The sequence below is a fragment of the Rhincodon typus genome, chromosome 3 (genome assembly GCF_021869965.1).
Source record: "Rhincodon typus isolate 14 chromosome 3, sRhiTyp1.1, whole genome shotgun sequence".
Lineage (NCBI taxonomy): Eukaryota > Metazoa > Chordata > Chondrichthyes > Orectolobiformes > Rhincodontidae > Rhincodon > Rhincodon typus.
In genome coordinates, this window is record NC_063334.1 from 101826492 (window position 1) to 101851491 (window position 25000).

Consider the following 25000-nt stretch of genomic DNA (forward strand, 5'->3'; position numbering starts at 1 on the left):
ACCCGAAACGTCAGCGTTCCTGCTCCTCTGATGCTGCTTGGCCTGCTGTGTTCATCCAGTTCTACACCTTGTTATCCTAGTATTACTAACCAGGTGTCTGTAGCCAAGGGGGCAAAGTAATGAAAGGCAGGGATAATGTACATATCCAGGTAAGCTGAGTTAGTGTGCACTATGATGGTGAGCAAAGAGGCGGGAGATACAGCCTGTTCTAATCCATTAGCTGGGAGCATGTCCCAGAGTGCACAATATCCTTACTGCAGCATTTCAGCACTAGTTACTGGTGCAGCAATGAAATGCAGAAGCATCCTGCAAGTGAATGGGAGATATGACGAGGGTTCATGTTAACTGGCATATGTTAGATACCAATGCTTGGATATGCATTGTGGCAGGTACCCAAAATGCTCAGCATGAAGGTCTTTTGGAGCAGGACAGTTAAATCTACCAAGAACCTGTTTCGCCTTGCATGTTGAGTTTTGTAAGGTGCTTGATAAGATTGCAACTTATTGCAAGTTGGACTCTTCACAATTGGGAACTTGCTGCTACCACCTAGTGAGAATCTTAGAGATAACACAATGTGGAGCTAGAGGAACACACAGGCCAAGCAGCATCAGTGGAGCAGGAAAGTTGACGTTTCAGGTCGGGATCCTTCTTCGGAAAAATTTTAGCCACTGCTGGAAATATATACAAGACATGGTGAAAGGCTCTTATGGCATTATAGTTTCCCTACCACTGAGCCAGAGATCTGTGTTCAAATCACACCAGTTCCAGAGACATATCATAACTTGCCTGAACAGGTTGAATAAACATTGAGGATTGTAGTGGTAGTGTCCTGGGATCTGAGTGAGAAGGTCCAGAATCAAGTCTCACTAGCCCTGGAAGTGGGTCATAACATGTGTAAACAGGCTGATTCAGAATACAAGATGTGGTAAGATGATCTGTATATCAAGATGGGGTGTGCTGAACATATTGCTTGATTTTAACACTCATCTCACCCAAGCCCATGTTGCTGATCCTAGTAAGATTTCACGTAAACTTCACCATCCTTTCAATGAAGTGAGTTCTCATCTTGGTGCTAACTGACTTATTTTTAGGATTCTGTCCCTGGTTCTAAACTCTAGTTAATCTGGAGCACCTCAGTCAGTGATGGAAGGGTAAGTACAGGTATTTTGTAGGTTTTAAATGAGAACACTTCATTTGAGATTCCAGAGAATATATGCCTGGTTTGCCCATAGAGCAGTATCTCTGCTTAAGGATCGTTTAGTAAACACAACTGCTTTAATCTGAACTTGGTCACCAAATTGTAGACTTATGTATTAATGTTAAAATCTGCTGATATGCAAGATTTGAACTTGATTAGTAACTAGCCTAATCACTATGCTATATAGTCATGTTAATGCTGTGTCTCTTAACTACATCTCCTTTACACCTTATAAACCACCAGTTTACTATTTACCATGGTGCTTTCCAGGGAGTTTATGGGTTTTAAGAAAAAAATCTTGTCCCGTCCCATTTTCACATCATGCCACTTAACACCTCCATTCAAAGATGGTCATTGACCTGAAACATTAACTGTTTTCTCCACAGACACAACCAGACTGCTTTGTCCCAACGGTTTGACCAAGCATGGAGATGAATTTCATCCCAGTTCACGCATTTAAAATTAAATTGGGAAAAAAATGGCACAATAAGTTCAACACAGGCAGGTAAATCATTCAAATGGAAAGGAAGTCATAAACAAGATTTAAAAATCTTATGTGCCTTTGATGGAGAACATCTGTTGGGAGAAAGTGCATGAATCTGTTAAGGTACATGACAAGTTACAGTAAAGGAATAGCTAGGTGGCCTAGCAATTTATAGTCATGTCAGATTGTGAAAGTGGATTTCAAGCACTAGGAAGTTGTGAAATTGACTTGGAAAAGAAATCAGACTCAAAATTTGAGTATTGTTTAAAACGATTCACTTAGCTGCAACTGGCAAAAAAGAATTACCCTAAGTCTAGGTATCGTGCAAATTAGGCCACTGTATTCGTGGAATTTGGGCAGCCATCTAGCTTCTAGAGGTATTTTTCTTTATTCATTAACTGTATGAGGGTATTGCTGGCTAGGCAGCATTTATTGCCAATCCCTAATTGCCCAGAGGGCAGTTTGGAATCAGCCACATTGCTGTGGGTCTGGAGTCTCATTTATTTTTCTAATCCCACCAAGATGAGATCTGCCAGTTTGAAGTGCAAGTGAACGCAGCTAGAACTTAGTGGTGGTCCTGGTTGGACACAGTTTAAACAGACTTACATTTGAAAGCTGTTTTATTAGCTCAAGAATAAAGAAGTTAAGCAAAACAGATTTAAAAACATACAAATAAACTTTAAAATGGTGCTTATACTTTCAGATAGCATTGCTTTAAAAGACTGAACCAGTTTGAGAGTGACATTAGTGGTTTTGACAAGTTGAAGATAAAAACAGATTTGAGTTGCAGGATGGTACTGATCTTCATTTGGCTTTTTCTAACATACCTGTTTTTAATAGTCTGCAAGAAAGAAAATCAGCCTTTTTAGTCAGTCAAATGCTATAAAGCATTAAAGCATGTTTAACATTACACTAGCCAGCCTTTATTGTTGCCTCTAATTTACTATCACTAATGATATTTAGTTATTGAGCTGCCTTGTTAGCTCAAGAATTCAAAGTGAAGTATGCTGTTTGGGTTATTGTACTCTTGTAAACTAGAAGCTGAAGTTGACACCACTCTGGTCAGACTTAGCGTCTAAAATAGGAAGCTAGCTGTAATTTGCCAACTTGCACAATGTCCCTAGGGAGCTTATTCATAGAAGTACCCTCCTTGATTTAATCACATACTAGAGGTAGCCTGTAGCTTCAAAGCTTGTTATAAGTCTGCTTTCATTTTTAGAAAAAGCATATCTGAAACTAGACAGTTCACTTACTATGTGCCTGGTCAGTTGTTTATTAACTTGCACAACATTCTTAGCCATGTATTGCACAACAGGAAGTAGTTCATCCTCTCCACAGGAGATGTAGAGCTGCAAGTGGGGAGTCCAAAAAGTAAATCCAAACTAGGCTTTAAAGCAGGCAGTGAAAGGGCTTGTTTTGCTGATCTGTCAATTGATCTCATTGAAGAAGTGTACTTACCCATTTGCCACAATTAAAGACTTTCTGAGCTAGATGGAAGGCAGCTGCAGCAATCAGGGAAGGAGGGTAACACACCACCTCATACTCCCCCCATTTGTCAGTTCCATCAGGTGTTTGGCCAGGGTGTGTTGTACAGTGCTAACCTAACCAAACAAGTTACATGTCTCTTTACATCTAATTGTTTAGAAAACAGTTGAAAATACATTCACTAGCATCTGTGATAAAGGAGGAAGCAACTTAAAATACATAGATGAGAAGTCTGAATTTAAGACTTCAATTTAATTTACCGATATTTGGAATGAGTGACTAAGCCTTAAAATGATCATTTTAAACTTGAGACTATCTTCCAAGTATTAGTATATTGGTACACATTCTCTTTTTTTAAATGGTGAGGTTACATTTGCATAAAATGATTTAACAAGCCACTCAGTTCAGCTAGAAGGCCTAGCACCCACACAACATTTAGAAATGACAATGAAGACGAAGCTTTTCAGTGGTGTCCATATTAATTTTTAAAATGTGTTGGACTTAAAATAAATGTGCAGAATGAAGAAGGTTCAACGATATATTGTTGTCTGAAAATAAAGATATTACAACAAGAACATCCTGTATTGTTTCCTGATTTTTTTGCGACTTAGAATTTTATAGGAAGAGGAAGAGTATATGAAAAAGGGAGACGATTGGAAATTCATTTACCAGACACTACTTTTGAAAACTTAAGCTGAAAGGATGAAGGTAAAGAGAATAAGGCTGACATGATTAGCCCATCTTCCTTATTAATAATGACAGATAAACCCTGAGTCAAGACAATGGTATAAACAGCCTTTTTAGAAATTAAATCAGAACCAATACCTGAATGCTATTATTGGAAAGATAAAGTCTTTGTGAGGAAATGGAGACCACTTCAAATATCAGTGGAAGATGATTGGGTAATAGTCCATTAGACAGTGGTTGTATTTGAATATCATAATAAAATTTATCAAGTGACTCACAAAATTCCAATGTCAGGTTACTTAGCTATCAAATAAATGCCGGGAAAATGCTATTTTAAAAAATAATTGGCCAGGATTACATAAACACATAGCTAAGGTTTCCCAGACATGCCATATATGTTAAATGATGGAGGAACCCCAACCATCAATTCAACCTGCAAGTTAACATTGAATACCAGTTTTGAAGAACTGTTTAATAGTGTTTTAATAGATTGTGCAGGACACTTAACTCAAACAAGAAGCAGGAATCAGTATCTTTTAGCAACATGAATATTTCAATTAGGCTTCCTGATGCAGTGCCTTTGGGGAAGATTAAGGCAAAAATGGTGTTGTCCAGACAAAAAATGTCACTTTACACACACTTATTCAGAACGTGGATGAGACCATTTAACAGCCAGTTACTGCTGATATAACTGCCACACTCTCACTGTGTGGGAGACAGCATCCTACTTCATCTTGCCTTAAATGGTCCAGTCATCCATTGCTGCAGAACTTCCTTGTGGTCAAGGCTCTTTGCCAGGGTAACTCCACATTCCTGTAGGATTGGACAGGAGATGGGAATGATCTCTGCTTGCGATGCCATGGATCAAGAAGCAGAGCTTCTTCAATGTCACAATAAGTATCTCTTCTCCTTCTCTTCCTTGCTGGCAAGATTGCCTGCTTCCCCAACTTGTGTTTCAGAATAGATGATAAGCTCCATGGTGGAACTTCCCCTCCTTTAATAATGCTCACTCTTCACGTCACATCATAGTTTCCCACTTGCTATATCAACTTCACTTTGTCTCCAATTGGATGTCTTACATGTTTAGCAGTTTTTGCGTGGTTTCAGAGAGATCACAATGTTGAATGGTAGCTTGCCCCTGATGTCATACTGAAGAGTGGCTCCGCCCCATCCTAATTGGTGATATCAAGTTTAGACTTCACTCAGAAAGCAGGAACTGCCGTTGCTGGAGTCTAAGATAACAAGGTGTGGAGCTGGATGAACACAGCAGGCCAGGCAGCATCAGAGGAACAGGAAAGCTGATGTTTTGGGTCTGGACCCCTCTTCAGAAATGGGGGAGGGGAACCCCCCCCTCTACTGATTCTATTTTCTCCCCCGGTCCAGGAACTCCTCACCTATATCCGGGATACTACCCATGCCCTCCACCTCCTCCAAAAATTCCGGTTCCCTTGCCTTCAACACCTCATCTTCACCATGGACGTCCAGTCCCTATATACTTGCATTCCCCATGCAGATGGCCTAAAAGCCCTCTGCTTCTTCCTGTCCCGCAGGCCCGACCAGTCCCCCTCCATCGACACCCTCACCCGCCTAACTGAACTTACCCTTACCCGTCCTTACCCTTAAACTTCTCCTTCAATTCCTCCCACTTCCTACAGACAAAGGGGTGGCCATGGGTACCCGCATGGACCCAAGCTATGCCTGCCTCTTTGTAGGGTACATGGAACAGTCCCTCTTCCGCAACTACACTGGCCCTATCCCCCACCTCTTCCTCCGTTACATCGACGACTATATCGACGCCGCCTCATGCTCCCACGAGGATCTCGAACAGTTCATCCAATTTACTAACACCTTCCACCCCAACCTTAAGTTCACCTGGACCATCTCTGATACCTCTCTCTCGTTCCTGGACCTCTCTGTCTCTATCTCTAGTAACCATCTGTAAACTGTTATCTGTTTCAAGCCCACCGACTCCCACAGCTACCTAGACCACATGTCCTCTCACCCACCTTCCTGCAAGGATGTGATCCCCTATTCCCAATTCCTCCGCCTCCACCGCATCTGCTCCCAAGATGAGGCGTTCCACTTCCAAACATCCCAGATGTCCTCGTTTTTCAAGGACCACAATTTCCCCCCCCACAGTGGTCGAAAACACCCTTGACCGCATCTCTTGCGTTTCCCGCACCTCAGCCCTCACATCCCCTCCCCGCAATAAAAGAAAAGACAGAATTCCCTTTGTCCTCACATATCACCCCATTAACTTCCGGATTCAACGTATCATTCTCTGCCACCTGCAATCTGACCCCTCTACCAAGGATATATTTCCCTCCTCAGCCTTATCTGCCTTCCGGAGGGACTGCTCTCTCCATGATTCCCTCGTCAGCTCCACACTCCTCATTAGCCCCATCATGCCCGGCACCTTTCTCTGCAACCACAGGAGGTGCTACGCCTGCCCTCACCCCCATCCCAGGCCCCAAGAAAACCTTCCACATTAAACATTCGCTAATGTGGTTTATTGTGTCCGCTGTTCCCGATGTGGCCTCCTCTACATCAGGGAGACCAAGCAGAGGCTCGGAGACTGCTTTGTGGAGCACCTACGCTTGGTCCACGACAAACAACAACACCTCCCAGTTGCGAACCACTTCAACTCCCCCTCCCACTCCCTGGACGACATGTCCATCCTGGGCCTCCTCCAGTGTCACAACAATGCCACCCGAAAACTGGAGGAACAGCACTTCATATTTCGCCTGGGAACCCTACAACCCAATGGTCTCAATGTGGACTTTACGAGATTCAAAATCTCCCCACCCCTGACCTCATGCCAAGACCTGCCCCTCCCTCTCGTTCCCGCCTCCTTGACCTGTCCATCTTCTCTCCCACCTACCTGCCCCTCCCACCTCACTGACCAACCACCATTCCAACTCCCTACCTACAATCACCTTTACAAGCTTCATCCCCGCCTCCTCGACCTGTCCGTCTTCTCTCCACCTGTCTGCTTCACTATCCACCTTCTAGCACCGCCTCCCCCTCCTTCTATTTATTTCAGAGCCCCCTTCCCCTCCGCCATTTCTGAAGAAGGGTCCAGACGGGAAATGTCAGCTTTCCTGCTCCTCTGATGCTGCCTGGCCTGCTGCGTTCATCCAGTTCTACACCTTATCTCAGGTTTAGACTTGTTTGGCAAATCTGGAGTCACCAGTCTGGAAATGTCAATGGTAGCCTTCTATTGGATTTCCTATTCAGTTGGTGGAAATGGCCAACAACGTTAAGACAGGTTTCAGCTTACCTGCATTTGACTTGTTGTGATCCCTGGTATGGAGGGATATTCTTATCAACAACAGCTAAACAGGTTGGGACTCTACTCACTGGAGTTTAGAAGAAAGAGACGTGATCTTATTGAAACATATAAGGATTATTAAAGGGCTTGATAGGGTAAATGCCGAGATGATGCTTCCCCTCATGGGGAAGTTTAGGACCTCAGAAAGTCTCAGAATTAAAAGGTGCCAAATGAAGACTGACGAGGAGGAATTTCTTCTCCTAGAGGGCTGTGTGTTTTTGGAACTCTGTGCCACAGACAGCTGTGTGGGCAGAGTCCGTGTATATTTAAGGCTGAGATAGATAAATTCTTGATCAGGTGGGGAAATCAAGGATATTGGGGAAAACACAAGAAAGTGGACATGAGGAATGTTGGGTCAGCCATGATCCTATTGAATGGTGGAACAGGTTTGAGAGGCCAAATTACTTACTCCTGTTCCTATTTCCTGGTTTCATGGCATACGCAAATTACAATTTTTTTTTTTCCTGTCATTACAAACATTTTCCACACCAGTTGTCCCTGTGTGAGATGTCTTTTCTCATGCCATCAGATCTTCAGGTGCAGCCATAAAGTGCCATTACAGATTTTAAATTGCAATTTTGCATTTATTTTAAAATGATCCACACCACACCCTTGACTATCTTATTTGCAATGCATTTTTAATGACATAAGGTCACCAAAGTAAAGCTTCTCCAACATGCTTGGGCAAATGTGCATAGATGTGAAGTTGAAACTTTAGATTTAAGACTCAAAAGAAATATATGGATGTGGATTCAGTTTCCTTGAGCCCAGATTATTTAATGCCAATTTTGCCCAATTTAGTTAAGATTAGAGAATATCATAACATCAGCAAAATAGGCATAGCCTTATGATACAGCCCAAAAAACAAGGAAAACTATAACTGAAGACAAATTACATCCATACCAACTAGTATCTTGTATTCTTTATTGATACATTGGATTTAATTGCATAACTTTGCACCCATTGTTCTGATAAATCTATAGATGAATATTCTATATTTATTTATCACACCAGATTTTGTATTCATATGATCAAGTGCTTTTTTAGCACCCACTACCTAATAAATGCATAGAAACAGTTAACATTGAGTACAGTAGGAGTCATCAGATTTATAGCAAACATTTTCCTCACTTCAGCTGCTCCCAGACCTGCTGTTTCCTCAGCACTTCCTCTTTTAAATTTGATTTCCACCATCTGCAGTACTTTGTTTTCATAACCTAGTTAATGCAAATTATGTGCATACAAGAAAAGTAACCTTAGAAAGTGTACTAAGAACAGCATTCTGGGTCAGTTTAAAAATCACAGTCCAGCTATGCTTTACTTGAAGTTTCATGTAAAAGGAGTTAAGCCATTTACTAATGGAAATGAATGGCCACCACTATTCCTTATTAAATTAACTTAGCCTAGAATATGAGCATTGGATCACTAGGCTATAACCAATGGAATGTCAGTCTCCCTAACTAGGGGGAAAACCTTTAAATTAGCTCAGGCCCAGACTATGTAAAAATCGTAGCCAAGAGATAATAGGTTGGGAAAAGTAGAAACAAACTAGGTTTATTCCAATTTAAAGAACCTGCAATGTTAATTTAAAGTGATTTATTCCAAAATCAAGTTCTATTTGAAACCACCCTGAAAAGATTCACTTCCCTCCAGTCTACAAGATACAATTTCAGAAATATCTTCCAGACCTGTGACCTCTATTGCACCTGGGACAATAGCAGTACCCATCAATACTCACCATCCTGACTTGGAAGAATCTCTGGTTTGAAGTCTTAGAAAGATATGCACACCACTCAATTGTATTGTTGCCACATTTATACATCAACCTGGAGCATTAAGTACAGTTTTGGTTCCCTTATGCAGAGGGGAAATATACTTTAAATGACAAATTGCAACAGGTTCACCCAAGTTGGTGTTCGGGAAGAAGGTGATCATGCTTTGAAATTTAAAGGCAAGAGGGAATTTTTTTTTTTTTTTTTTTAAAAAAAAAAAAAATTAAAATAGGTCTGAGCAGGTGGTACTTGACCCTAGGCATCCTGGCTCAAAGGCAGGGACACTAACACTGGGGTTAGTTTTTTTTTTGGGAACTAGAGATTTGAGGCAAAAGGGAAAAGGGAATTGTATACAGGAATTTTCCTAATCTGCCCGTTTGGATGTTGATATACACGTCTGGAGTAGTTAGGACATGGAACCCAAGTGCTTCAGTCCAGTGGTAGGGACACTACCACTGGACTACAAGAGGGCCCATAATGGTTTCACACAATCAGACTCAGACTCAATTCCAAAACTTGCCCCTCCACTCAAGTCAAATTCGAGTTTGGCCATTTGTCAGCAGAGCCTTTGACCAGGCCTCCAGAACATTACCACTACACCATTTAGTCCCATTAGGGGAGCCACTGAAGCTAGTTAGGATGATGTAGATCAGCTGTTTGCACTGACCAGCAAGTCTAAAACCAGAGAATTTGATTGAGGGCAAACCATTTAAAGACCAAAAGTTTGTCATTGGACTGTCCTTAGGTGGAAATTGGTTGATTGCTGGGAGATGACTTCAAAGGATTATGGAGAGTGGAGAAAGTTGATGTAAATGCTGTGCTATGATTTAGCAAAGCAGATATAGTTCAACCATGTAAATGTTGAACTTGATTAAAACAAATGGGATTTCAGACTGGTTTCCAGAAAGGAACCACATGTCAATGCAGAGGGTAGAGTTTGATAAATAGAAAAATCAAGCCAAACTTGAGAACTGAACTACACTTGACTTCAAAATGGATTAAGTGTTCGAAAGCTGCATTTGAACTAATGCATTAACACCAATGTTGGACAACTGAATTTTAAAATCAGTTTTATTAATGAAAGTCAGTAGATAAAATGGATAATTACATTTATTTACAGTAGCACATGGTGCTGACAAGCATCTCAGATAGACTCTACAAGGATATGCTGCTCAGAGAAAGTGAAGTTATTTCTGGGAGATTAAATGCTTCGAAAGGTTGAGTATCACATCAGATTTTAGCTGTGGAATAGTGCTGATCTTCATTTGCTTACTGCTGGCATATTTATTCTTAACAGTCTAGACCAAAGGGAAAAAAGAGAAAAAACAAAGTTAGAGCCTACAATAGTAGGCAAACCACATGTATTGGAACTTTTTTTTTTTTGCAGAGGAGCAAAGTTTAGTATCGTTAAGAAGAGTTTCATAACATGGCTTAGCAATAGCTTCTTCCAGTGTGAAGATATTGTTTGTTCCAGGCTAAGTAAGTAATATGACTTAAGACTGCAGCACTTCAGAAAATCCAACTCCATAAGTCAGCCAGTGATTCTAGCAAGACTTTGGATTCAAGAGGTTCAAAAGGCAGATTAGTCAAAAAATCTAAAGTTGACTCCATGGCAAGAATCAAAGGGCAATTGTGACATGATTTAGTGTAGTGCAAGAGGGATATTAAGTTTTGCAGATGATTTGGCTGCGTAGTTGATTAAGAAAGGAAAAACCCAATGACAACATGCTGAGAAGTGAGGCATTGAATTGCAAGAGGATAGGGAAATGTGTGATAGGTTACTGAAGTGCAAGAGGAAGTATGACTTGGGAAATTCATGCTGCAGATGCTTGAAGGTGGCTAGGCAAGTAGAAAGAGGCAAAAGGCCCACTAACCACGAGGTTAGAAGAGCAGAAAATTGGAGTTTTTTTGGCACATAAAAGCATGTTAGGTCAGTGTAAGCAGTTCTGGATTACATGAGATGTGACAGAAAGTTACTGGGCAGGGGGAGGTAAGGGAAGAATTTTAGTAATTAAAAAAGTACTGGCTTGGTTAAGGGTGATGCTTTTGAACTAGATCTCCCTTTCTTCCAAGTGAGGAGAGCAGCATAAAGGTAGATTAAGAGTGAACAGGAACAAAAAAAAAAAAGTAGTGACTTGGTTGTTGCCTGACCTGGATTTTCCTAGTATTTCCAACATTTACAATATTTTGTATCTGAAGGATTTCTTTTCGCCTTGGATATTGACGCCTTGTTTATGATTCAGAGCACTTACAGCAAAGTGGCATTAAAAGCTTGCTTGAAAAATAGGTTTACAACAGACCAAGTTAATCTACAGGTCAGTTATCCACTTCTGATAACAAAATGTCAAAATTGCAATCTTGGTGCCTGATAAGATCTAGGGATGCTAACTTGCCTTTACTTGTTAAAACAGTAGTCAAATACACAGCAAGGCTATATTGCCTGTCTAAAAATTTGACTAAAGAATTTAAGTACTAGATTACAGAACAAGAGGTCTGTATGCCATACAACATAATGGATCTATGTAGTTGACTATTGTATCATGGAATAGGATGGTGACATTAGAGGGTTGCATAACACCTTCAGGTGGTTCAAAAAGGGGAACTGCAGCAAGATAAGCTGAGACTGTACCCCTCTTAAATATTGCAAGGTAATCTGCCAAGTATCAAAAATCATAATCAAAGAATCCCTTGTGGAAACTGGCCATTCAGCCCAACGAGTCTACACTGACCCTCAGAACTCCATCCAGACCCATCCCCTAAACTACACATCCCTGAACACACTACAGGCAATTTAGCATGGCCTATCCACCTAGGCTGCACATCTTTGTACTGTGGGAGGAAACCCATGCAGACATGGGGAAAGTATGGAAACTCTAGACAGTTGCCCGAGGATGGTATTGAACCTGGGTCCCTGGTGCTGTGAGGCAGCAGTGCTAACCACTGAGCTGCCCTGATGGAGGTGTGGTCAGACAGGGAGAAATGGTTTTGGGTGGACAAGAAAAAAGAAATTAGTAAAAAGGAAGTGCAAATATTATGAGTAAACTTTATTGCAGCAAGTTGTTAGTGTGCAGAAGGTGCAGCTTGTTTTTTTTTTGGGGGGGGAGGGGGTTGATCTTGCAGAATTAATGTAATGTAGTGTAAAAAAGCTGAGTGGCCTCTACTTTAACCAGCTTGTTCCAGTGTGCATGATACATAATACACCATTAGATTTTTAGGAGGCAGATGTGGTTTCAATTCTGAAACTCATTTGGAACAGTAGACAAGTGACACTTGCCAGAAAAGGCATGTAATTCAGTTAACTGAGCTGGCATCTTAATGCATGAAGATATTCATACTGGCCAGCTTAAAGCAGAGTTTAAAAACACATCGGTTTTGCTTTCAGTTCAGGAGAATCAAGCAACTAGTTTGTTTCAGAAGGCCATAATTTCCCAGAAGACAAACTGTCATCAGTCCAAGGAGCATTTAGAAAAGTCCATTGAAGAGATTAGGAGCAGAGACAAAAGTAATTTCTGTGATGGGCATCTGAAAAAAGTTTAGGAACTAGGTTGTACCATTTGTTACAAATGAGTCACTTAAAAATCCTTGTCATCTCATTAAAGACTACTTGTGGTGATTCAATGACTACAAGATTAGGCACTACATTACCAACTGCAAAAAGCAACTTTGTTTACCACACCTGATTTTGTGAAACCTGATGACCTACTTCAAAACATTTGGATTCCAAAGTGTGAATTTAAGAACTGCCATTTTAGGCAAAGGTACAGGAGTCAACATCCAGTTACTGAATATTGAATATAAGCACTTACCATATGTTTAGTTAGACCTTGATTGACTTTCACAACATTCTTAGCAATGTGTTCCATCACTGGAATGAGATCCTCTTCTTTATAAGACATGTAACGCTGCAGGAGAAGTGACTAGAAGAATGATAGAACTATTTAGGGCTTGTAGAATGACAAAGCTAGACAATTATCATCTTTCAGCTGAAGTCTGGCATTGACACCAGTACTGTTCTCATGGGGGTGGGCTCCACCTGAAGTTATGCTAGGACCAAAACATAACTAGGGTGTAAGCTAAATAGTAATGGGGAGGGGGGTTCAGTAGCATGGAACATTGGAAAAAGGCAGGGTGGTGGATTGCTGGTTAATGATCAGGCTGATTGGACATCATGTGATCATTTCATATTTTAAATAGTTCCTTAGTAATAATGTAGGAAGAGAAACAAGACAGATACACCACCTTGGGCTTGTTCTTAACTTGACAGAAAGCATTATACAGTCAGAAGGCAGAGAGAGTGTGGGTAGAGTTGAGACCACAAAGGGCAAGCACTGATGGGAGTTATGTACAGGCCTCCTAGCAATTGTCATTGGAGGAAGAAAATAAAGGAGAAGGCACAATTACAATTCATGTCAGGGGGAACTTCAACTGGCAGGTGGACTGGAGGAAACAGGTTGGCTGCAGATCAAGAGGCATTCCACAATTCTGTCTCGAAGTGCTTTTTGAGCAGGTTGCGGTAGCACCCACAGGGAATAGCTAATTCTGGGTTTGGTGGTGATGAGCTTAAAGTGAAGGATTACGGGTAGGGAGGGTTTCCATTATATAATGAAATTCATCCTTCAGTTCAGCTGAAGCAAATATTGTATTAAATCAGTCACTTTTTTTTTTAAACTCAAAGGCAAGAGGAAGGAGCTGTCTAGAGTTAATTGGAAGGGAGCCCAGTAGGGAAGATGGTGGAGCAATGGCAAGTGCTTCTGGGATAGTTTGGGATGAATTTCTGCTGTTGTTCCCAAGGAAGTAGTATACCAAAAGGGGATGGCAAGGCAACCATTACTGCATGGTACTTCATTACCAGCATAAAAGCAAAAAGAATTGTATGTGGTGAAGGTTAGTTGGAAGCCTTTAACACCAGAGGACAGTTAAAATAGCAATGCTGGGGGGGTGCAAGGCTAAGCTAGCAAGTTATGGTAAAATATTGCAGGCTTTATGTACAAAAGTAAAGGGGCAAGAGTGGAGATTAGACAGCTTTCAAAGAAAGCTGGAGTAGTGGTAGTGGGTACCAAGAAATGGAACTGAAAAGCACCTGCATCAGTTTGTGGTGAAAGATACTGGCAGCACACCAGAACTTGGATTTGGGGCATCTCTGTCCCATTAAAAAAGGGCCATCATTAAAGGTGCTGGGGAAGCTGAAAGGTCTAATGTTGGATAAGTCACCTGGACCAAATGGAGCACACCCTAGAGTTCTGGAACTTGCTGATGAAGTTGTAGAGGCATTGGTAGCAATCTAGGAATCACTGTAGTTAAGGGTGTGGGGGAGAGAGAAAGGAAGGGAAAGAGAATGGGTTATTGCAGTGGGCATTAAAAAAGGTAGTCAGAAGATAGGAATTAGGAGTTAGCCTTGTCATTAGTAACAAAAGTGACTGGTCCATTAAAAATGATAGATTGCAGAACACTTGGAAGCACATGGTGGAATAAGAGTGCAAGAGCAAGAGCGGGCAAAAAAAGGGAAAGTGTGATGTTCTGCACTTTGATGCAAAGAGGCACAGACTACTTTCTAAATGGGGAACAGCTTTGAAAATCTGAAGCCCAAGAGGGACTGGAGGCATAGTTCAGGATTCAAGGTTCACATGCAGGTTCAGTTGGTAGTTGGGAAGGCAAATACAATGTTAGCATGTGTTTTTAGGGGACCGGAATACAAGAGCGGAGATGTACTGCTGAGGCTGTACAAGGTTTTGATCAGATTGCATTTGAAAGATAGAGCAATTTTTGTGCCCCATATCTAGAAGGGGCCCAGAGGTGGTTTACAGGAATAAACCCAGGATGAAGATCTTGTCATCAGGAGTGGCTGAGGACTCAGTCTGTACTAAAAAAAGTAGTGGGTGGGAATCTCAAGTGAACCCAACAGTATACCAAGGCCTGAGAGTGGACATGGAGAAGATGCTTCTCCTAGCAGCAGAGACCAGGACTGGAGGGCACAGTCTTAGTGAACTAAGAACCGAGACAAGGAATATGTTCAGCCAGAGGCTAGTGAATCCATGGAACTCATTGCAGAAGAGAGCTGTGGCGACCAAGTCAGTGTTTAAGACAGAAGTTCTTGGTTAGTATGGGGACTAAGTGTTATGGTGAGTAGGCAGAAAGTGGGGTTGAGAAACACTGCCATCAGCAAGTGGCTGAACAGACTTGGACTAATCCGGCTCTCTTCAAGAATACTCACCCACTCTCCACTATTCAAGACTTTCTGGGCAAGACAAAAAGCTGCAGCAGCAATCTGAGATGGAAGATAATGGATCATCTCATAGTCAGTGATAGTCAGTTCCATTAGATATTTAGCCAGAGTATGGTGTTCAGAGCTTACCTAAAGGTCAGAACAGTAAAAACAAAGGTGAAAAAGTGAATTTTAGAAACAGTGCTTTGTTTAGCTTCTTTGGCATAAAGATTTATTATAGGCATTGTTACATTTCATGTCAGTTAACTTAGATTCTACACAACCGAGAGTGCTTTTGTCAGATACTTTTCCAATTTATATTGCTTCAAGAACAGGAGATTCCTCCTTTAGCTAGATTCTGCACCTTTTAATTCATAGGAGAAAGTCTCTGGCTAGGCCAGTATTATTGCTCATCCTTAACTGATAAGTCAGCCACATTGCTGTGGATCTGGAGTCACATGTAGGCCAGACCAGCAAGGATGGCAGTTTCCTTCCTAAGGGCAGTGAAGCATTTGCTTCAGTTAAAAAAAAAAACACCACTTAGTCTTCAGACAGACATTCTTGCTTGTCAGGACACTGGAGCCAGAAGGATTTAAGTAGCAATCACAGGCTACAAGGCTTCTTTCAATGTTGAAAAGTCTCTAGTACCACAACTACCTTGATTTTTGGATTATAAAGAACCCGGCAGTCAAATTTAAGAACATGATTCAGTGAGTTATAAAAGACAAGTAAGTAATCCTTGGGCAGTTTGGGCTGAACAATAAACATTGACTAGGACAGAACTGATTATAGCAGTTGTGTTAAATTCTTAATTGAATGTTTGAACCATGACCTAATTGAGGCAGGAATGCCAAATTCAGTTGTCTGAAATATCAGACAACTATGCAAAATGCCAGCCTTAGATTATCTACCAGATCAAATGGACATTGAGATAGAAAGATGTCAGTGGGTCCCATGGCCAATCCTGTAGTTTAAAAAACCAAAAGAGACATTGAGTAACTTCAGTTGCCCAAGCCTTAGCTGACAAGAATAAAAGGTAATTTCAGTATAGAATTGAAATGCAACTCAAGTCTTTGCTGACAAAGTAAAGCTAGACTTACTTCTGCCACTTTTGAAGACCTCCTCAGAAAGTGCAGAGGAAGAGGTCGACCAAGAGAGAAGTTAAGCTTCTTGAGAATCTTCCTCTCCATCTCACGTATTGCAGCTGTAGTGTAAGTGTTGTCTGTGACATAGACAAAGTCCCCAATTTCTGGAGGATACATTTCTTCATATTTGGATGCTACCAGCATTGCTGTCACACCAACAAGTTGTAGATTGTTCTTGGTTACTGGATTATCCTGCAGAGACAGTTGCAACAGTTCTAAACAAGTGGAACATCTTATCTGCTCTTTACTTTTGATCTTAGACTTACATTAAGCTGTTGACATTCAGCTTTTAGGACTACAACCTTAATGCTCAACTTCAATTTGAAGAAACATGAAGCAATGGACATTTAGGAGACTAAAGCATCCAAAGATCTAGGTCCCATTCTGGAGTTCAACTTTCCAAGAGAGTTTCTCCAACCCATAGAAATGGACTGATCAAGATGAAAGTGACACTTAAAAACACAAGTCTGGGGATGTTACTACATAGTGTGGTGATTGTTACATGATGAGATGAAGGATGAAAGTTGTTCCAATGCCAGAACCCCAGTTATTGAACTGGGTAATGTTAATCCCCAGAGAGGTTGCAGATTAGAGTATAAAATCTGCAACTATTCAGTCATTTGTCATCCAATAAAGAGGCCTATCAAAGGGCTATAATTAGCACCAGGCATACCAACAGTGACACCACATTACTTGTATCAAAACAGCAGAGGCTAAACAATTCCAAAATGGATCAGATCAGAGTTCTGTCATCTTACTCATTAAGTGGTTGTGGATAGTTAAACAAGTGATTGAGGGGGGAGCAGCACTTCAAATATCCCCATCCTCAAAGTGGGGAGTCCAGGCAGTATAATAAAGGCTGAGGCATTTGTAGTGATATTCAGACAGAATTAGTCATACATACAGATATACCCTTCAGTCCAACTTGTCTATGCTGACCAGATTCCCAAATAAATCTAGTCCCATTTGGCCCATATCCCTTTTAATTGTAGCAATTGTACCAGCCTCCCACTTCTAGCAGCTCATTACATGCACCATCCTCTGCATGTAGAAGCAGTTCCTTGGGAATCTTTCAAAATCTTTTCCCTCACTTTAAACCCATGCCCTCTCGTTTGGGGCTCAAAGACCTTGGCTATTTACACTATCCATGCCCTTCAATTTAAGCTTCTATGTCATCCCTCAGTCTGAGGCTCTGCAGAAAATAGCCCCAGCCTGTTCTGCTTCTCCCTACCAGAGCTGGAGGGCTGCCTCTAATGTTCTTGTAACTTTTTCCTGAATCCTTTCAAGTTTCACAGCATTCTGCCAATAGCAGGGAGACTAGAATTGAACAGTATTTCAGAAGTGGAATAACTAGTATCCTGTACATCCACAACATGATCTCCCAACTCCTACACTCAATGCACTGACCAATAAAGACAAACATACCAAATGCCTTCACTATCCTATCCAAGACACCACCTTCAAGTACAAACCTGCACTCCAAGGCCTTTGTTCAGCATCACTCACCAGACCTTACCATTAAGATGTTACAACTCCTGCTCGTTTGCCTTTGCAAAAATGCAGCACCTCATTTATCCAAAAAACTTCATCTGCCACTCAGTACATCTGAGGAAAGTCCTGTTAGGAGGTAACCTTTGCAGTCCACTACAGCTCTAATTTGTGCCATCTGCAAACTTCGTAACCATACCTCTTATGTTCATGTGCAAGCCATTTTACTAATCAATTAAAAGCAGTGGACTCAGCACCAATTCTTACAGCACCCTGCTAGTCACAGGCCTCCAGTCTAAGCAACCCTGTACCTTCAGCCAGTTCTCCCTGTATTCCACGTTATCTAATCTTGCTACCAGGCTAGCAAGAGGAACCTTGTCAAACCACTTTACTGAAGCCCATCTAGATCACATCTACTACTGCCCTCAATCCTCATACTTCAAGGAAGAGAAAAACCAGAAGAATCAAAGTTAGAGACATGATTTCCCCATGCACAGCCCTGTTAACTTCAATTAGTCAACACTTGCCAAAGGAATGCAAGTCTTGTCCCTCAGGATTCCTTGCAACAATTTGCCTACCACTGATGTCAGGCTCACTGGTCTATAGTTACCTGGCTTTAATCTTGCCATGCTAAGGGGTGGCACCACATTAGCTGATGTCTAGTCTTCTGGCACCTCAAGTGAGGATTCCTGAGATTTGTATTGTCAATCTCTCCCCTTGCTTCCCAGGGATTTATCCACCTTGGGGTGGTGATGGCCAACACCTCTGGTGAGGTTCCCAACAAAAGATGCTAGTCTTAAACCAATTAAGTTATCTGAATGTCAAGAGGCTAGGAATCCCATAACACTCAACCCCAAAGCCTGTTCATCTACAAAGGTGTATTGTTAGCCTAGATGGCTGCAGCTCCAGCACTACAAGCAGCTTGACACCATCCAGGACAAAGCAGCCCGCTTTGTTGGCAGAATGTTCAGATATTCTCCTTCCACCACTGCTCAGGTTTAGCAGTGTATGCCATCTAGAAGATGCGCTGAAGACATTCACCAAGGCTACTTATACAGCACCCTGCCAACCAACAACTGCCATCTTGAAGGGCAAAAGTCAGCACATCCACAGGAACACCACTTACCACCCTGAGTTGGAAATATAAAAATCACCATTTGTTCAGTGTCATTGAAGGAGAGAATCCTGGAACTCCTCTAGTTGACCTGTGGTTCTACCCAACAGAATGGACTGTAGTGGTTTGAGGTGGTAGCTCACCACCCTATTCAAAGTGGCAAGAAGTGGACAAAGACACTGGCATGTACACAAAGCCAGGAGATACTCTGTTTACAAGCTAACAGACTTGATCGGAATGGGATTCAAACAATTGAGGTTCAACCTTTGAAGAGCCTGATAAAAGTTGAAAAACTGTGGGAAATGCATACCCACAGCTTCAAATTTTTAACAGCAGCTCTTCATATCCTAGAATTGTGACCTTCAAAGATGGGTTCTTAAAGTGCCACATTGGAAAGTTGCATCAGGTCCAGAATACAGGCTCATAACATTGGTCCTTCTACAGAGGAAGAAAGCTTCAAAACTGGAGGCAGGCTCCTGCTGTTCACAGGGCTCAAGTCAAGTCTTTGTACAAATAATCAAAAGCCCTTGGGTAACAACAACATTTAAATCTTGACTCCACTACAGAATGAGATACCAGGTTAACAGGGAGAATGCTGCCTATGCAGCTTTCAGTCCATGAACCAGTTTCTCAAACACTGGGTTAATTCCTAGATTTAAACAGATGGCTTTTTAAAGAAGCACCACTATCCAATTAAGGCTTCATGTGATCTCAGAATGAAAGGAGTATTCTTACCTGAAGATATCGATCAATGATTGATACAGTCATGTATAGTGTTTCTTGGAGCAGCTGAAATTTCCTCTGAACTTGCACAAGCCAGTCTATGAGGATAGCACGCATATTCCCAGTTATCTCCCTTCCTTCCAGGTACCTTGGTCTCACTGACTGCTCCACCTTTGAGTAAAAATAAATTGGTGGCAATAAAAAGTTTATTAAAACAGTGATCAATTTCAAAATCTCCCTCCACTACCCCAAGAGAATGCATTTCTTATTGTGTACAAGTTCCACAAAGGTGGCAGAGTGGATACATCACTTGACTAAGAATCCAAAGGCCCTGGCACAGGGACAGATTCAAATCCCACTGTGGTAGCTGGTGGAATTAGCATTGGAAGTTTGGAAATGGCAACCAGTCAGTTAATTCAACTGACTGACCAAAAAAATCCACTTGACTTACTGATGACTTTTAGGAAGGAAAGCTGCCATCCATCTCTGGTCTGACTAGATGCAACCTTCAGACCCACAACATGACTGATTCCTAACTGTCCTCAAAATGGACAAGCCACTGCTTTGAACAGCAGAAAAGTGGCCATTACTCAAAATGAAAGTGACCTAGCATGAAGTGCACAGCTTTGCTTGAGCACTTAATGTTGCAACAGCAAAAAATTCCAGGTAGCCTTCCCCATAAGCCAGGACCAAAAAAATTGAACCCAAGAATTTGTCTACAAGTGTCCTAAGGAAATGAAGTCTAATTTCCTCACAATGAAAGACCCTAGTTACATGTTAGTGATGACAGCTAAAGAGATCTTTCATGATTAAAAATGGTGGAAGAGTAGGCACAATATTGCTCTTGGCAACTTTAATACTGTAAAAGTGGTTTCCTGTTGAAAACAGGAGAAATATGGATAACAAAAAAGGACATTAGGAAGAAAATGGGAGATCTCAGCTGAAGGCAGCCAACAATTGGAGGTTTTTAAAAAAAAGTCAGGAAGTAAGGGATAGAGATCCTGGAGGACTGAAATATTTGACAACTGAAAATGGAAGTCACTCAGGGACCTTCTTTAAAAGGAAAAAATTTAAATTAAGTCCCAGACAAGGATTTATATAGTGAAGTGCATTGAGAAGGGTGAACAGCACTTGCATGAGCAGATACAAGCAGAGTTTTCTTTTTGAAGATGACACATTTAAGGAAGGTGGAAGATAGGAGGCTAGAATTTGAACTGATGTCAACTAAAAAAAATCTGACCTCCAGTTGTCTCAGGTATTTGTAGATATCTTTAACATATTCACTGCATAGCATGGGATTATCACCATCATCTGCATCGACATCTTTAACAGGAAGGAGAACATCTGAAAATGCCTGGCACAAGTCTTCAGGTATACAGCCTGATGTTTCCATCAGGGATGGTGATGTTGGTACCTGTAACTGAAGAGATGGCATGGTTACAACATGTAACAAAGACCACAGCAAGGACTGCTATCCACTTCATATCTGAAGCGAGAACTGCTTGTAATTAATATTTCAATTATTTACCCATACTAACACTAGCGTCACTGGCAAGAATTACAGGTAGCAACTACAGTCATTGACAAGTGAGACAATACATTAGATCAAGGCAGCATCTTTACATTTATTCAATGCCATCCTGAATTAGATAACTGTAGTATTTAGTGTAAACTAAACAGGCTAATGCTCAAGACTTACTTTTATAAAAACCAAGAAAGTCAGATTCTGAAGGAGTGGACAGGTTTGTTCAACCTATCAGGAATCTAGACCAGGGTGCTAAGATGATCCACTCCTCTTGAGATTACAAGATAAGAAATTTCTTCACTTTGGGGGTTAAGAATCTTTGAAAGGCTACATGCAGAAATTTCAGATACTTCATTGTTCTACGAATTTTAGGGACTGGAGACTTGGTCTAGGGAAGTAGAGGGATAATGGAGAGCAAACAAACTAAAATGAAGTGACATGGAAGCAAAACTAAAAACTAAGATCAGCCATAGCAGTATTGAATGGAGAGCAATACTAACTGACCACACGGTCTACTCCTGCTGTTCTTAAAACGATGGCCTTGGTCAGCAGTTTGAAATTTAGTGTTATACCAACTCTGCACGATTTACATGCAGAGCTCAGACTGAACCAAAGCATTCATACTTAAATCCTGAAGAACATTTGCACAATTTAGTTTGTCAGAGCAAAGAGTGCTACATTCAAAAAAATGCAAATAGCATCAAGATGTCCAGAACACAAATTAACTGAAGTTAAGGACAACAGCAAATAACTGCCGATTTGTGGCATTGCTATGGTACAGACATTCTGGGACATACAGGTTTAATGGTCTAGGATGGAGAGCAAGAAGAAAAAAAAAAAATCCTCTTTAGCAGTGGAGTTTCCTTCAAGATAGTGCATTAGAGAAGGACGCATCCTTTCACTGCGCAAGTATTTGTTCGGCCTGCTTTTACAGCTGACTCCAGCTTTTGGAACAGTTACCTTTGGTATATCTTCATATTGCTTTTCTGTTTGTGGAGCTACTGGTTTATTGACCTTCTTCACAGGTTCCACCTTTGGGGCCACTGTACTTTTCCCCTGTAGAATTTAAAATAAGGTTTTATTTCATGCTAGCACTTCTCTCCCCCACCCCCTCAATGCAGTTTCATTTACTAAGTTATCCAAGCAGTAGTTAATCACCTTTACAGAGCAAAACAGTCAAGACTAAAAGAGATAAAGCAGATAGTACTAAAGTGGAAAAGAACTCCAGATGCTGGAAATCCAAAACCAAAGAAATAAAAAGTTTCTGGAGAAACTAAGCAAGTCAGGCAACATGGAGAGTTTGCTGAAAGGACATTTGGTAATCTCTGCTAACAAATAAACAATGCTTTTCAGAAAGGAAGGTAGAAGGAATGCATTGTCAAAAATGCAAAAACAAAGTCTGAAATACTAAGACCAGGAGAGATTAATTAGAAGCATGTGACAAAAGAGCATGGCTATAGCTGTTGAAGAGATAACTTGAATGCCCCCTTGTTAGAAGTGGTTTAAAGAAATTAAGTGATACGGTCAAAAAACCATGGGATCAGTTAGTGCTATGAAGTTGTAATGAGTTCAGAAAGTAACAAAAATCTACCCAATGAGAAGGTGTGGTTTAGTGTTGGTCTACTATAGCAGTAGAATGAAGCTCAAGGACAGAAGAGGAGTGCCAACACTAGATGAATTAAAAGCAAACAATCAGGGTTGCACATTATACTGGAGAAGCATTCTGCGAATTAGTCAATATGTTTGCCACAATAGGGGCAAAAATCAAATACAGCTGCCAGGAATTTAAGTTCAGTAAGGGAAACAGGTTATCTAGCAATGCACAACATACCTTTTTCACTGGGAGTTTAGTTCCTAATGTCTTGTTGCCTATGTCCACCAAAGCAGTTCTGGGTCTCAAGCCAAGCTTTGTTCCAACTTTTCCTGGAAGGACTTTTGGTTCAACATTGTCTTTGCCAACATGATTAGTCTGTCAAAGTAGTTCATTAGGATGTTAATACTGAACAAACAAGAACAACACTAAACTGGGCACTGCTGCAGTACTGCAATAGCACAGGAGGTATTTCGCCTCTTTGCTCCATTCCACTTTTCTGGTCTGTTGCAGTACAGCAGTTAGCCAGCTTTCTCCCCATCCATTCTAACTCACATAATACTAGACAGCTTTATAGATTTGTAGGACAGGATAGCCATCGAGAATTTGGCCTACATTGGCCAAAGTGGGAAGAGGAAGGAAAAGCCATTAACCAAAGCTAGCAATTGTTAAGGAAAATTCACATGTCTGGCTCCAACACTAATCCCAGTTAAAGCCAGACAACTAAAGAATTAAACAGTTGTTCAGAACCATGGTTTAGAGGAATTGATTACACAATGAGTTCTGACCGTGGTGTTTACATAAACATCAAGTACCACTCCAGCCACCTTCTGCAGACGGGATTTTTCCCCCCATAAAAAAAACATGAATTTGGTGCAGTGGGAGGGAGGAGAGGACTCAATGTCAAAAGCAAGTTGCAAGAATGGAGTCCGAGATGACTAAAATGGAATTAAAAAAAAAAAGTGTATTTCCTGCACAGAAACCTCCGACAAGCGGTCCAAACCCCCAAAGGATTGGGGTGAGAAAGTAATTCACGACAGTGTATTTGACTTGTTTATGACATTGATATTTTTGAACCAGATTCTGAATGGCGCCTTCCCGTAGGACTTTGCAACGTTGCAAAAGCATGTGATCTGGGAGCCCCGCCTTAGAAGTAAAAATACTGTTACTTTTCATTCCTGCATTGAAATACAAGGCTACCGCTTATCTACAGATTTTGGCAATATACGAAAGTGGACCCTCCTGTGGGTCCAGCCACTTATGCCAGACGCAGAAAGTTGACTTTTTTTTAGGAAGCCTCAGAAAACACCACTGAACTTCGTTGCAGAGCTGCACCGCTCTTCCCTGCACGCCCAACAGCAATCCAGCCAGAAGTTATCGCCGCGTTCACCCTCTACATAAGAGAGGGGTTAAACCAAAACAATTGCACACCAATTTCGGCCCAGAAGTCAAAAATATAACCAAACGCTTATAGCAGTCTTTGGTTTTAGCTTCGGTCTGTTATACGGGTTAACAAAAGCAGGTCGGAAGTGAAGTTGCCACATACAATACTTGCACCTTAAAAGACTACCATAAGTGTTAAGCATGGCTACAGGATTCGCTTCCATTAGCGAGAAAATAAAACAATTTTTGAATTAAAAAAAAAAGACTATTTAGTTTTACTCCAAATTTCATTACCAAAATTTTTTTTAAAATGCCCAGTTTAAAAATAAAACACAAGCGAACCAATTCCGTTAAACTCATGGTTGCTCCTGTTGGAAAATCTTGGGCACCTTGCCTTAGAGTGGGTAATTACGGTGGAGGAAACGAGGGTTTTGTTTTTTTTAATTTAAAAAAAAAAGGTCAATAATAAACGATACCTTAACCATCCGAAGAGCCATGCTAACCGCCTGAGCACTCGCCACTGACTGCAACCCAACACCAGCCGGCTTCAGGTTTAAACTCCCCGCCGCTGCACGCTCATTTGCTGCCGTTCCACATTCCGCCCACTCTGATTGGCGCAGCCCGCCCCACCAGAATGCGTTGCCCTGGCGACGGGCTTGTCTGACGTCAGCGGTTTGTATCGTTTACCCCCCGCATCATTGGAAATGTAGCGATCAGCTGGAGGCAGCTGCCGCTGGGCACCGGGCACATTTATTGCCCGTTTGTGTGAACGTTATCGTTTCTCTCCGTTTTTCTCCCCCAAATAGAGGCGAACTTTGAGTCGCTGTGATTGGTCCATTTGGATGCCACCAATCGTACGAGGAGACGGATAG

At 41.4% G+C, this 25000-nt stretch overlaps 1 protein-coding gene across 1 annotated transcript; it reads right to left on the reverse strand.

The window, feature by feature from the left end:
* Positions 1–10010: 10010 nt before the first annotated feature.
* Positions 10011–24733, reverse strand: LOC109935081 (G2/mitotic-specific cyclin-B1). The gene is made up of 9 exons (XM_020533769.2): positions 24605–24733; positions 22986–23123; positions 22115–22210; positions 20870–21049; positions 19642–19800; positions 16260–16496; positions 15169–15309; positions 12764–12874; positions 10011–10255 (listed from the first exon to the last, which is right to left on the reverse strand). The coding sequence occupies exons 1-9, from the start codon at positions 24623–24625 to the stop codon at positions 10145–10147; spliced, it is 1194 nt and encodes a 397-aa protein (XP_020389358.2). The 5' UTR covers positions 24626–24733; the 3' UTR covers positions 10011–10144.
* Between the last annotated feature and the right edge of the window lie 267 nt (positions 24734–25000).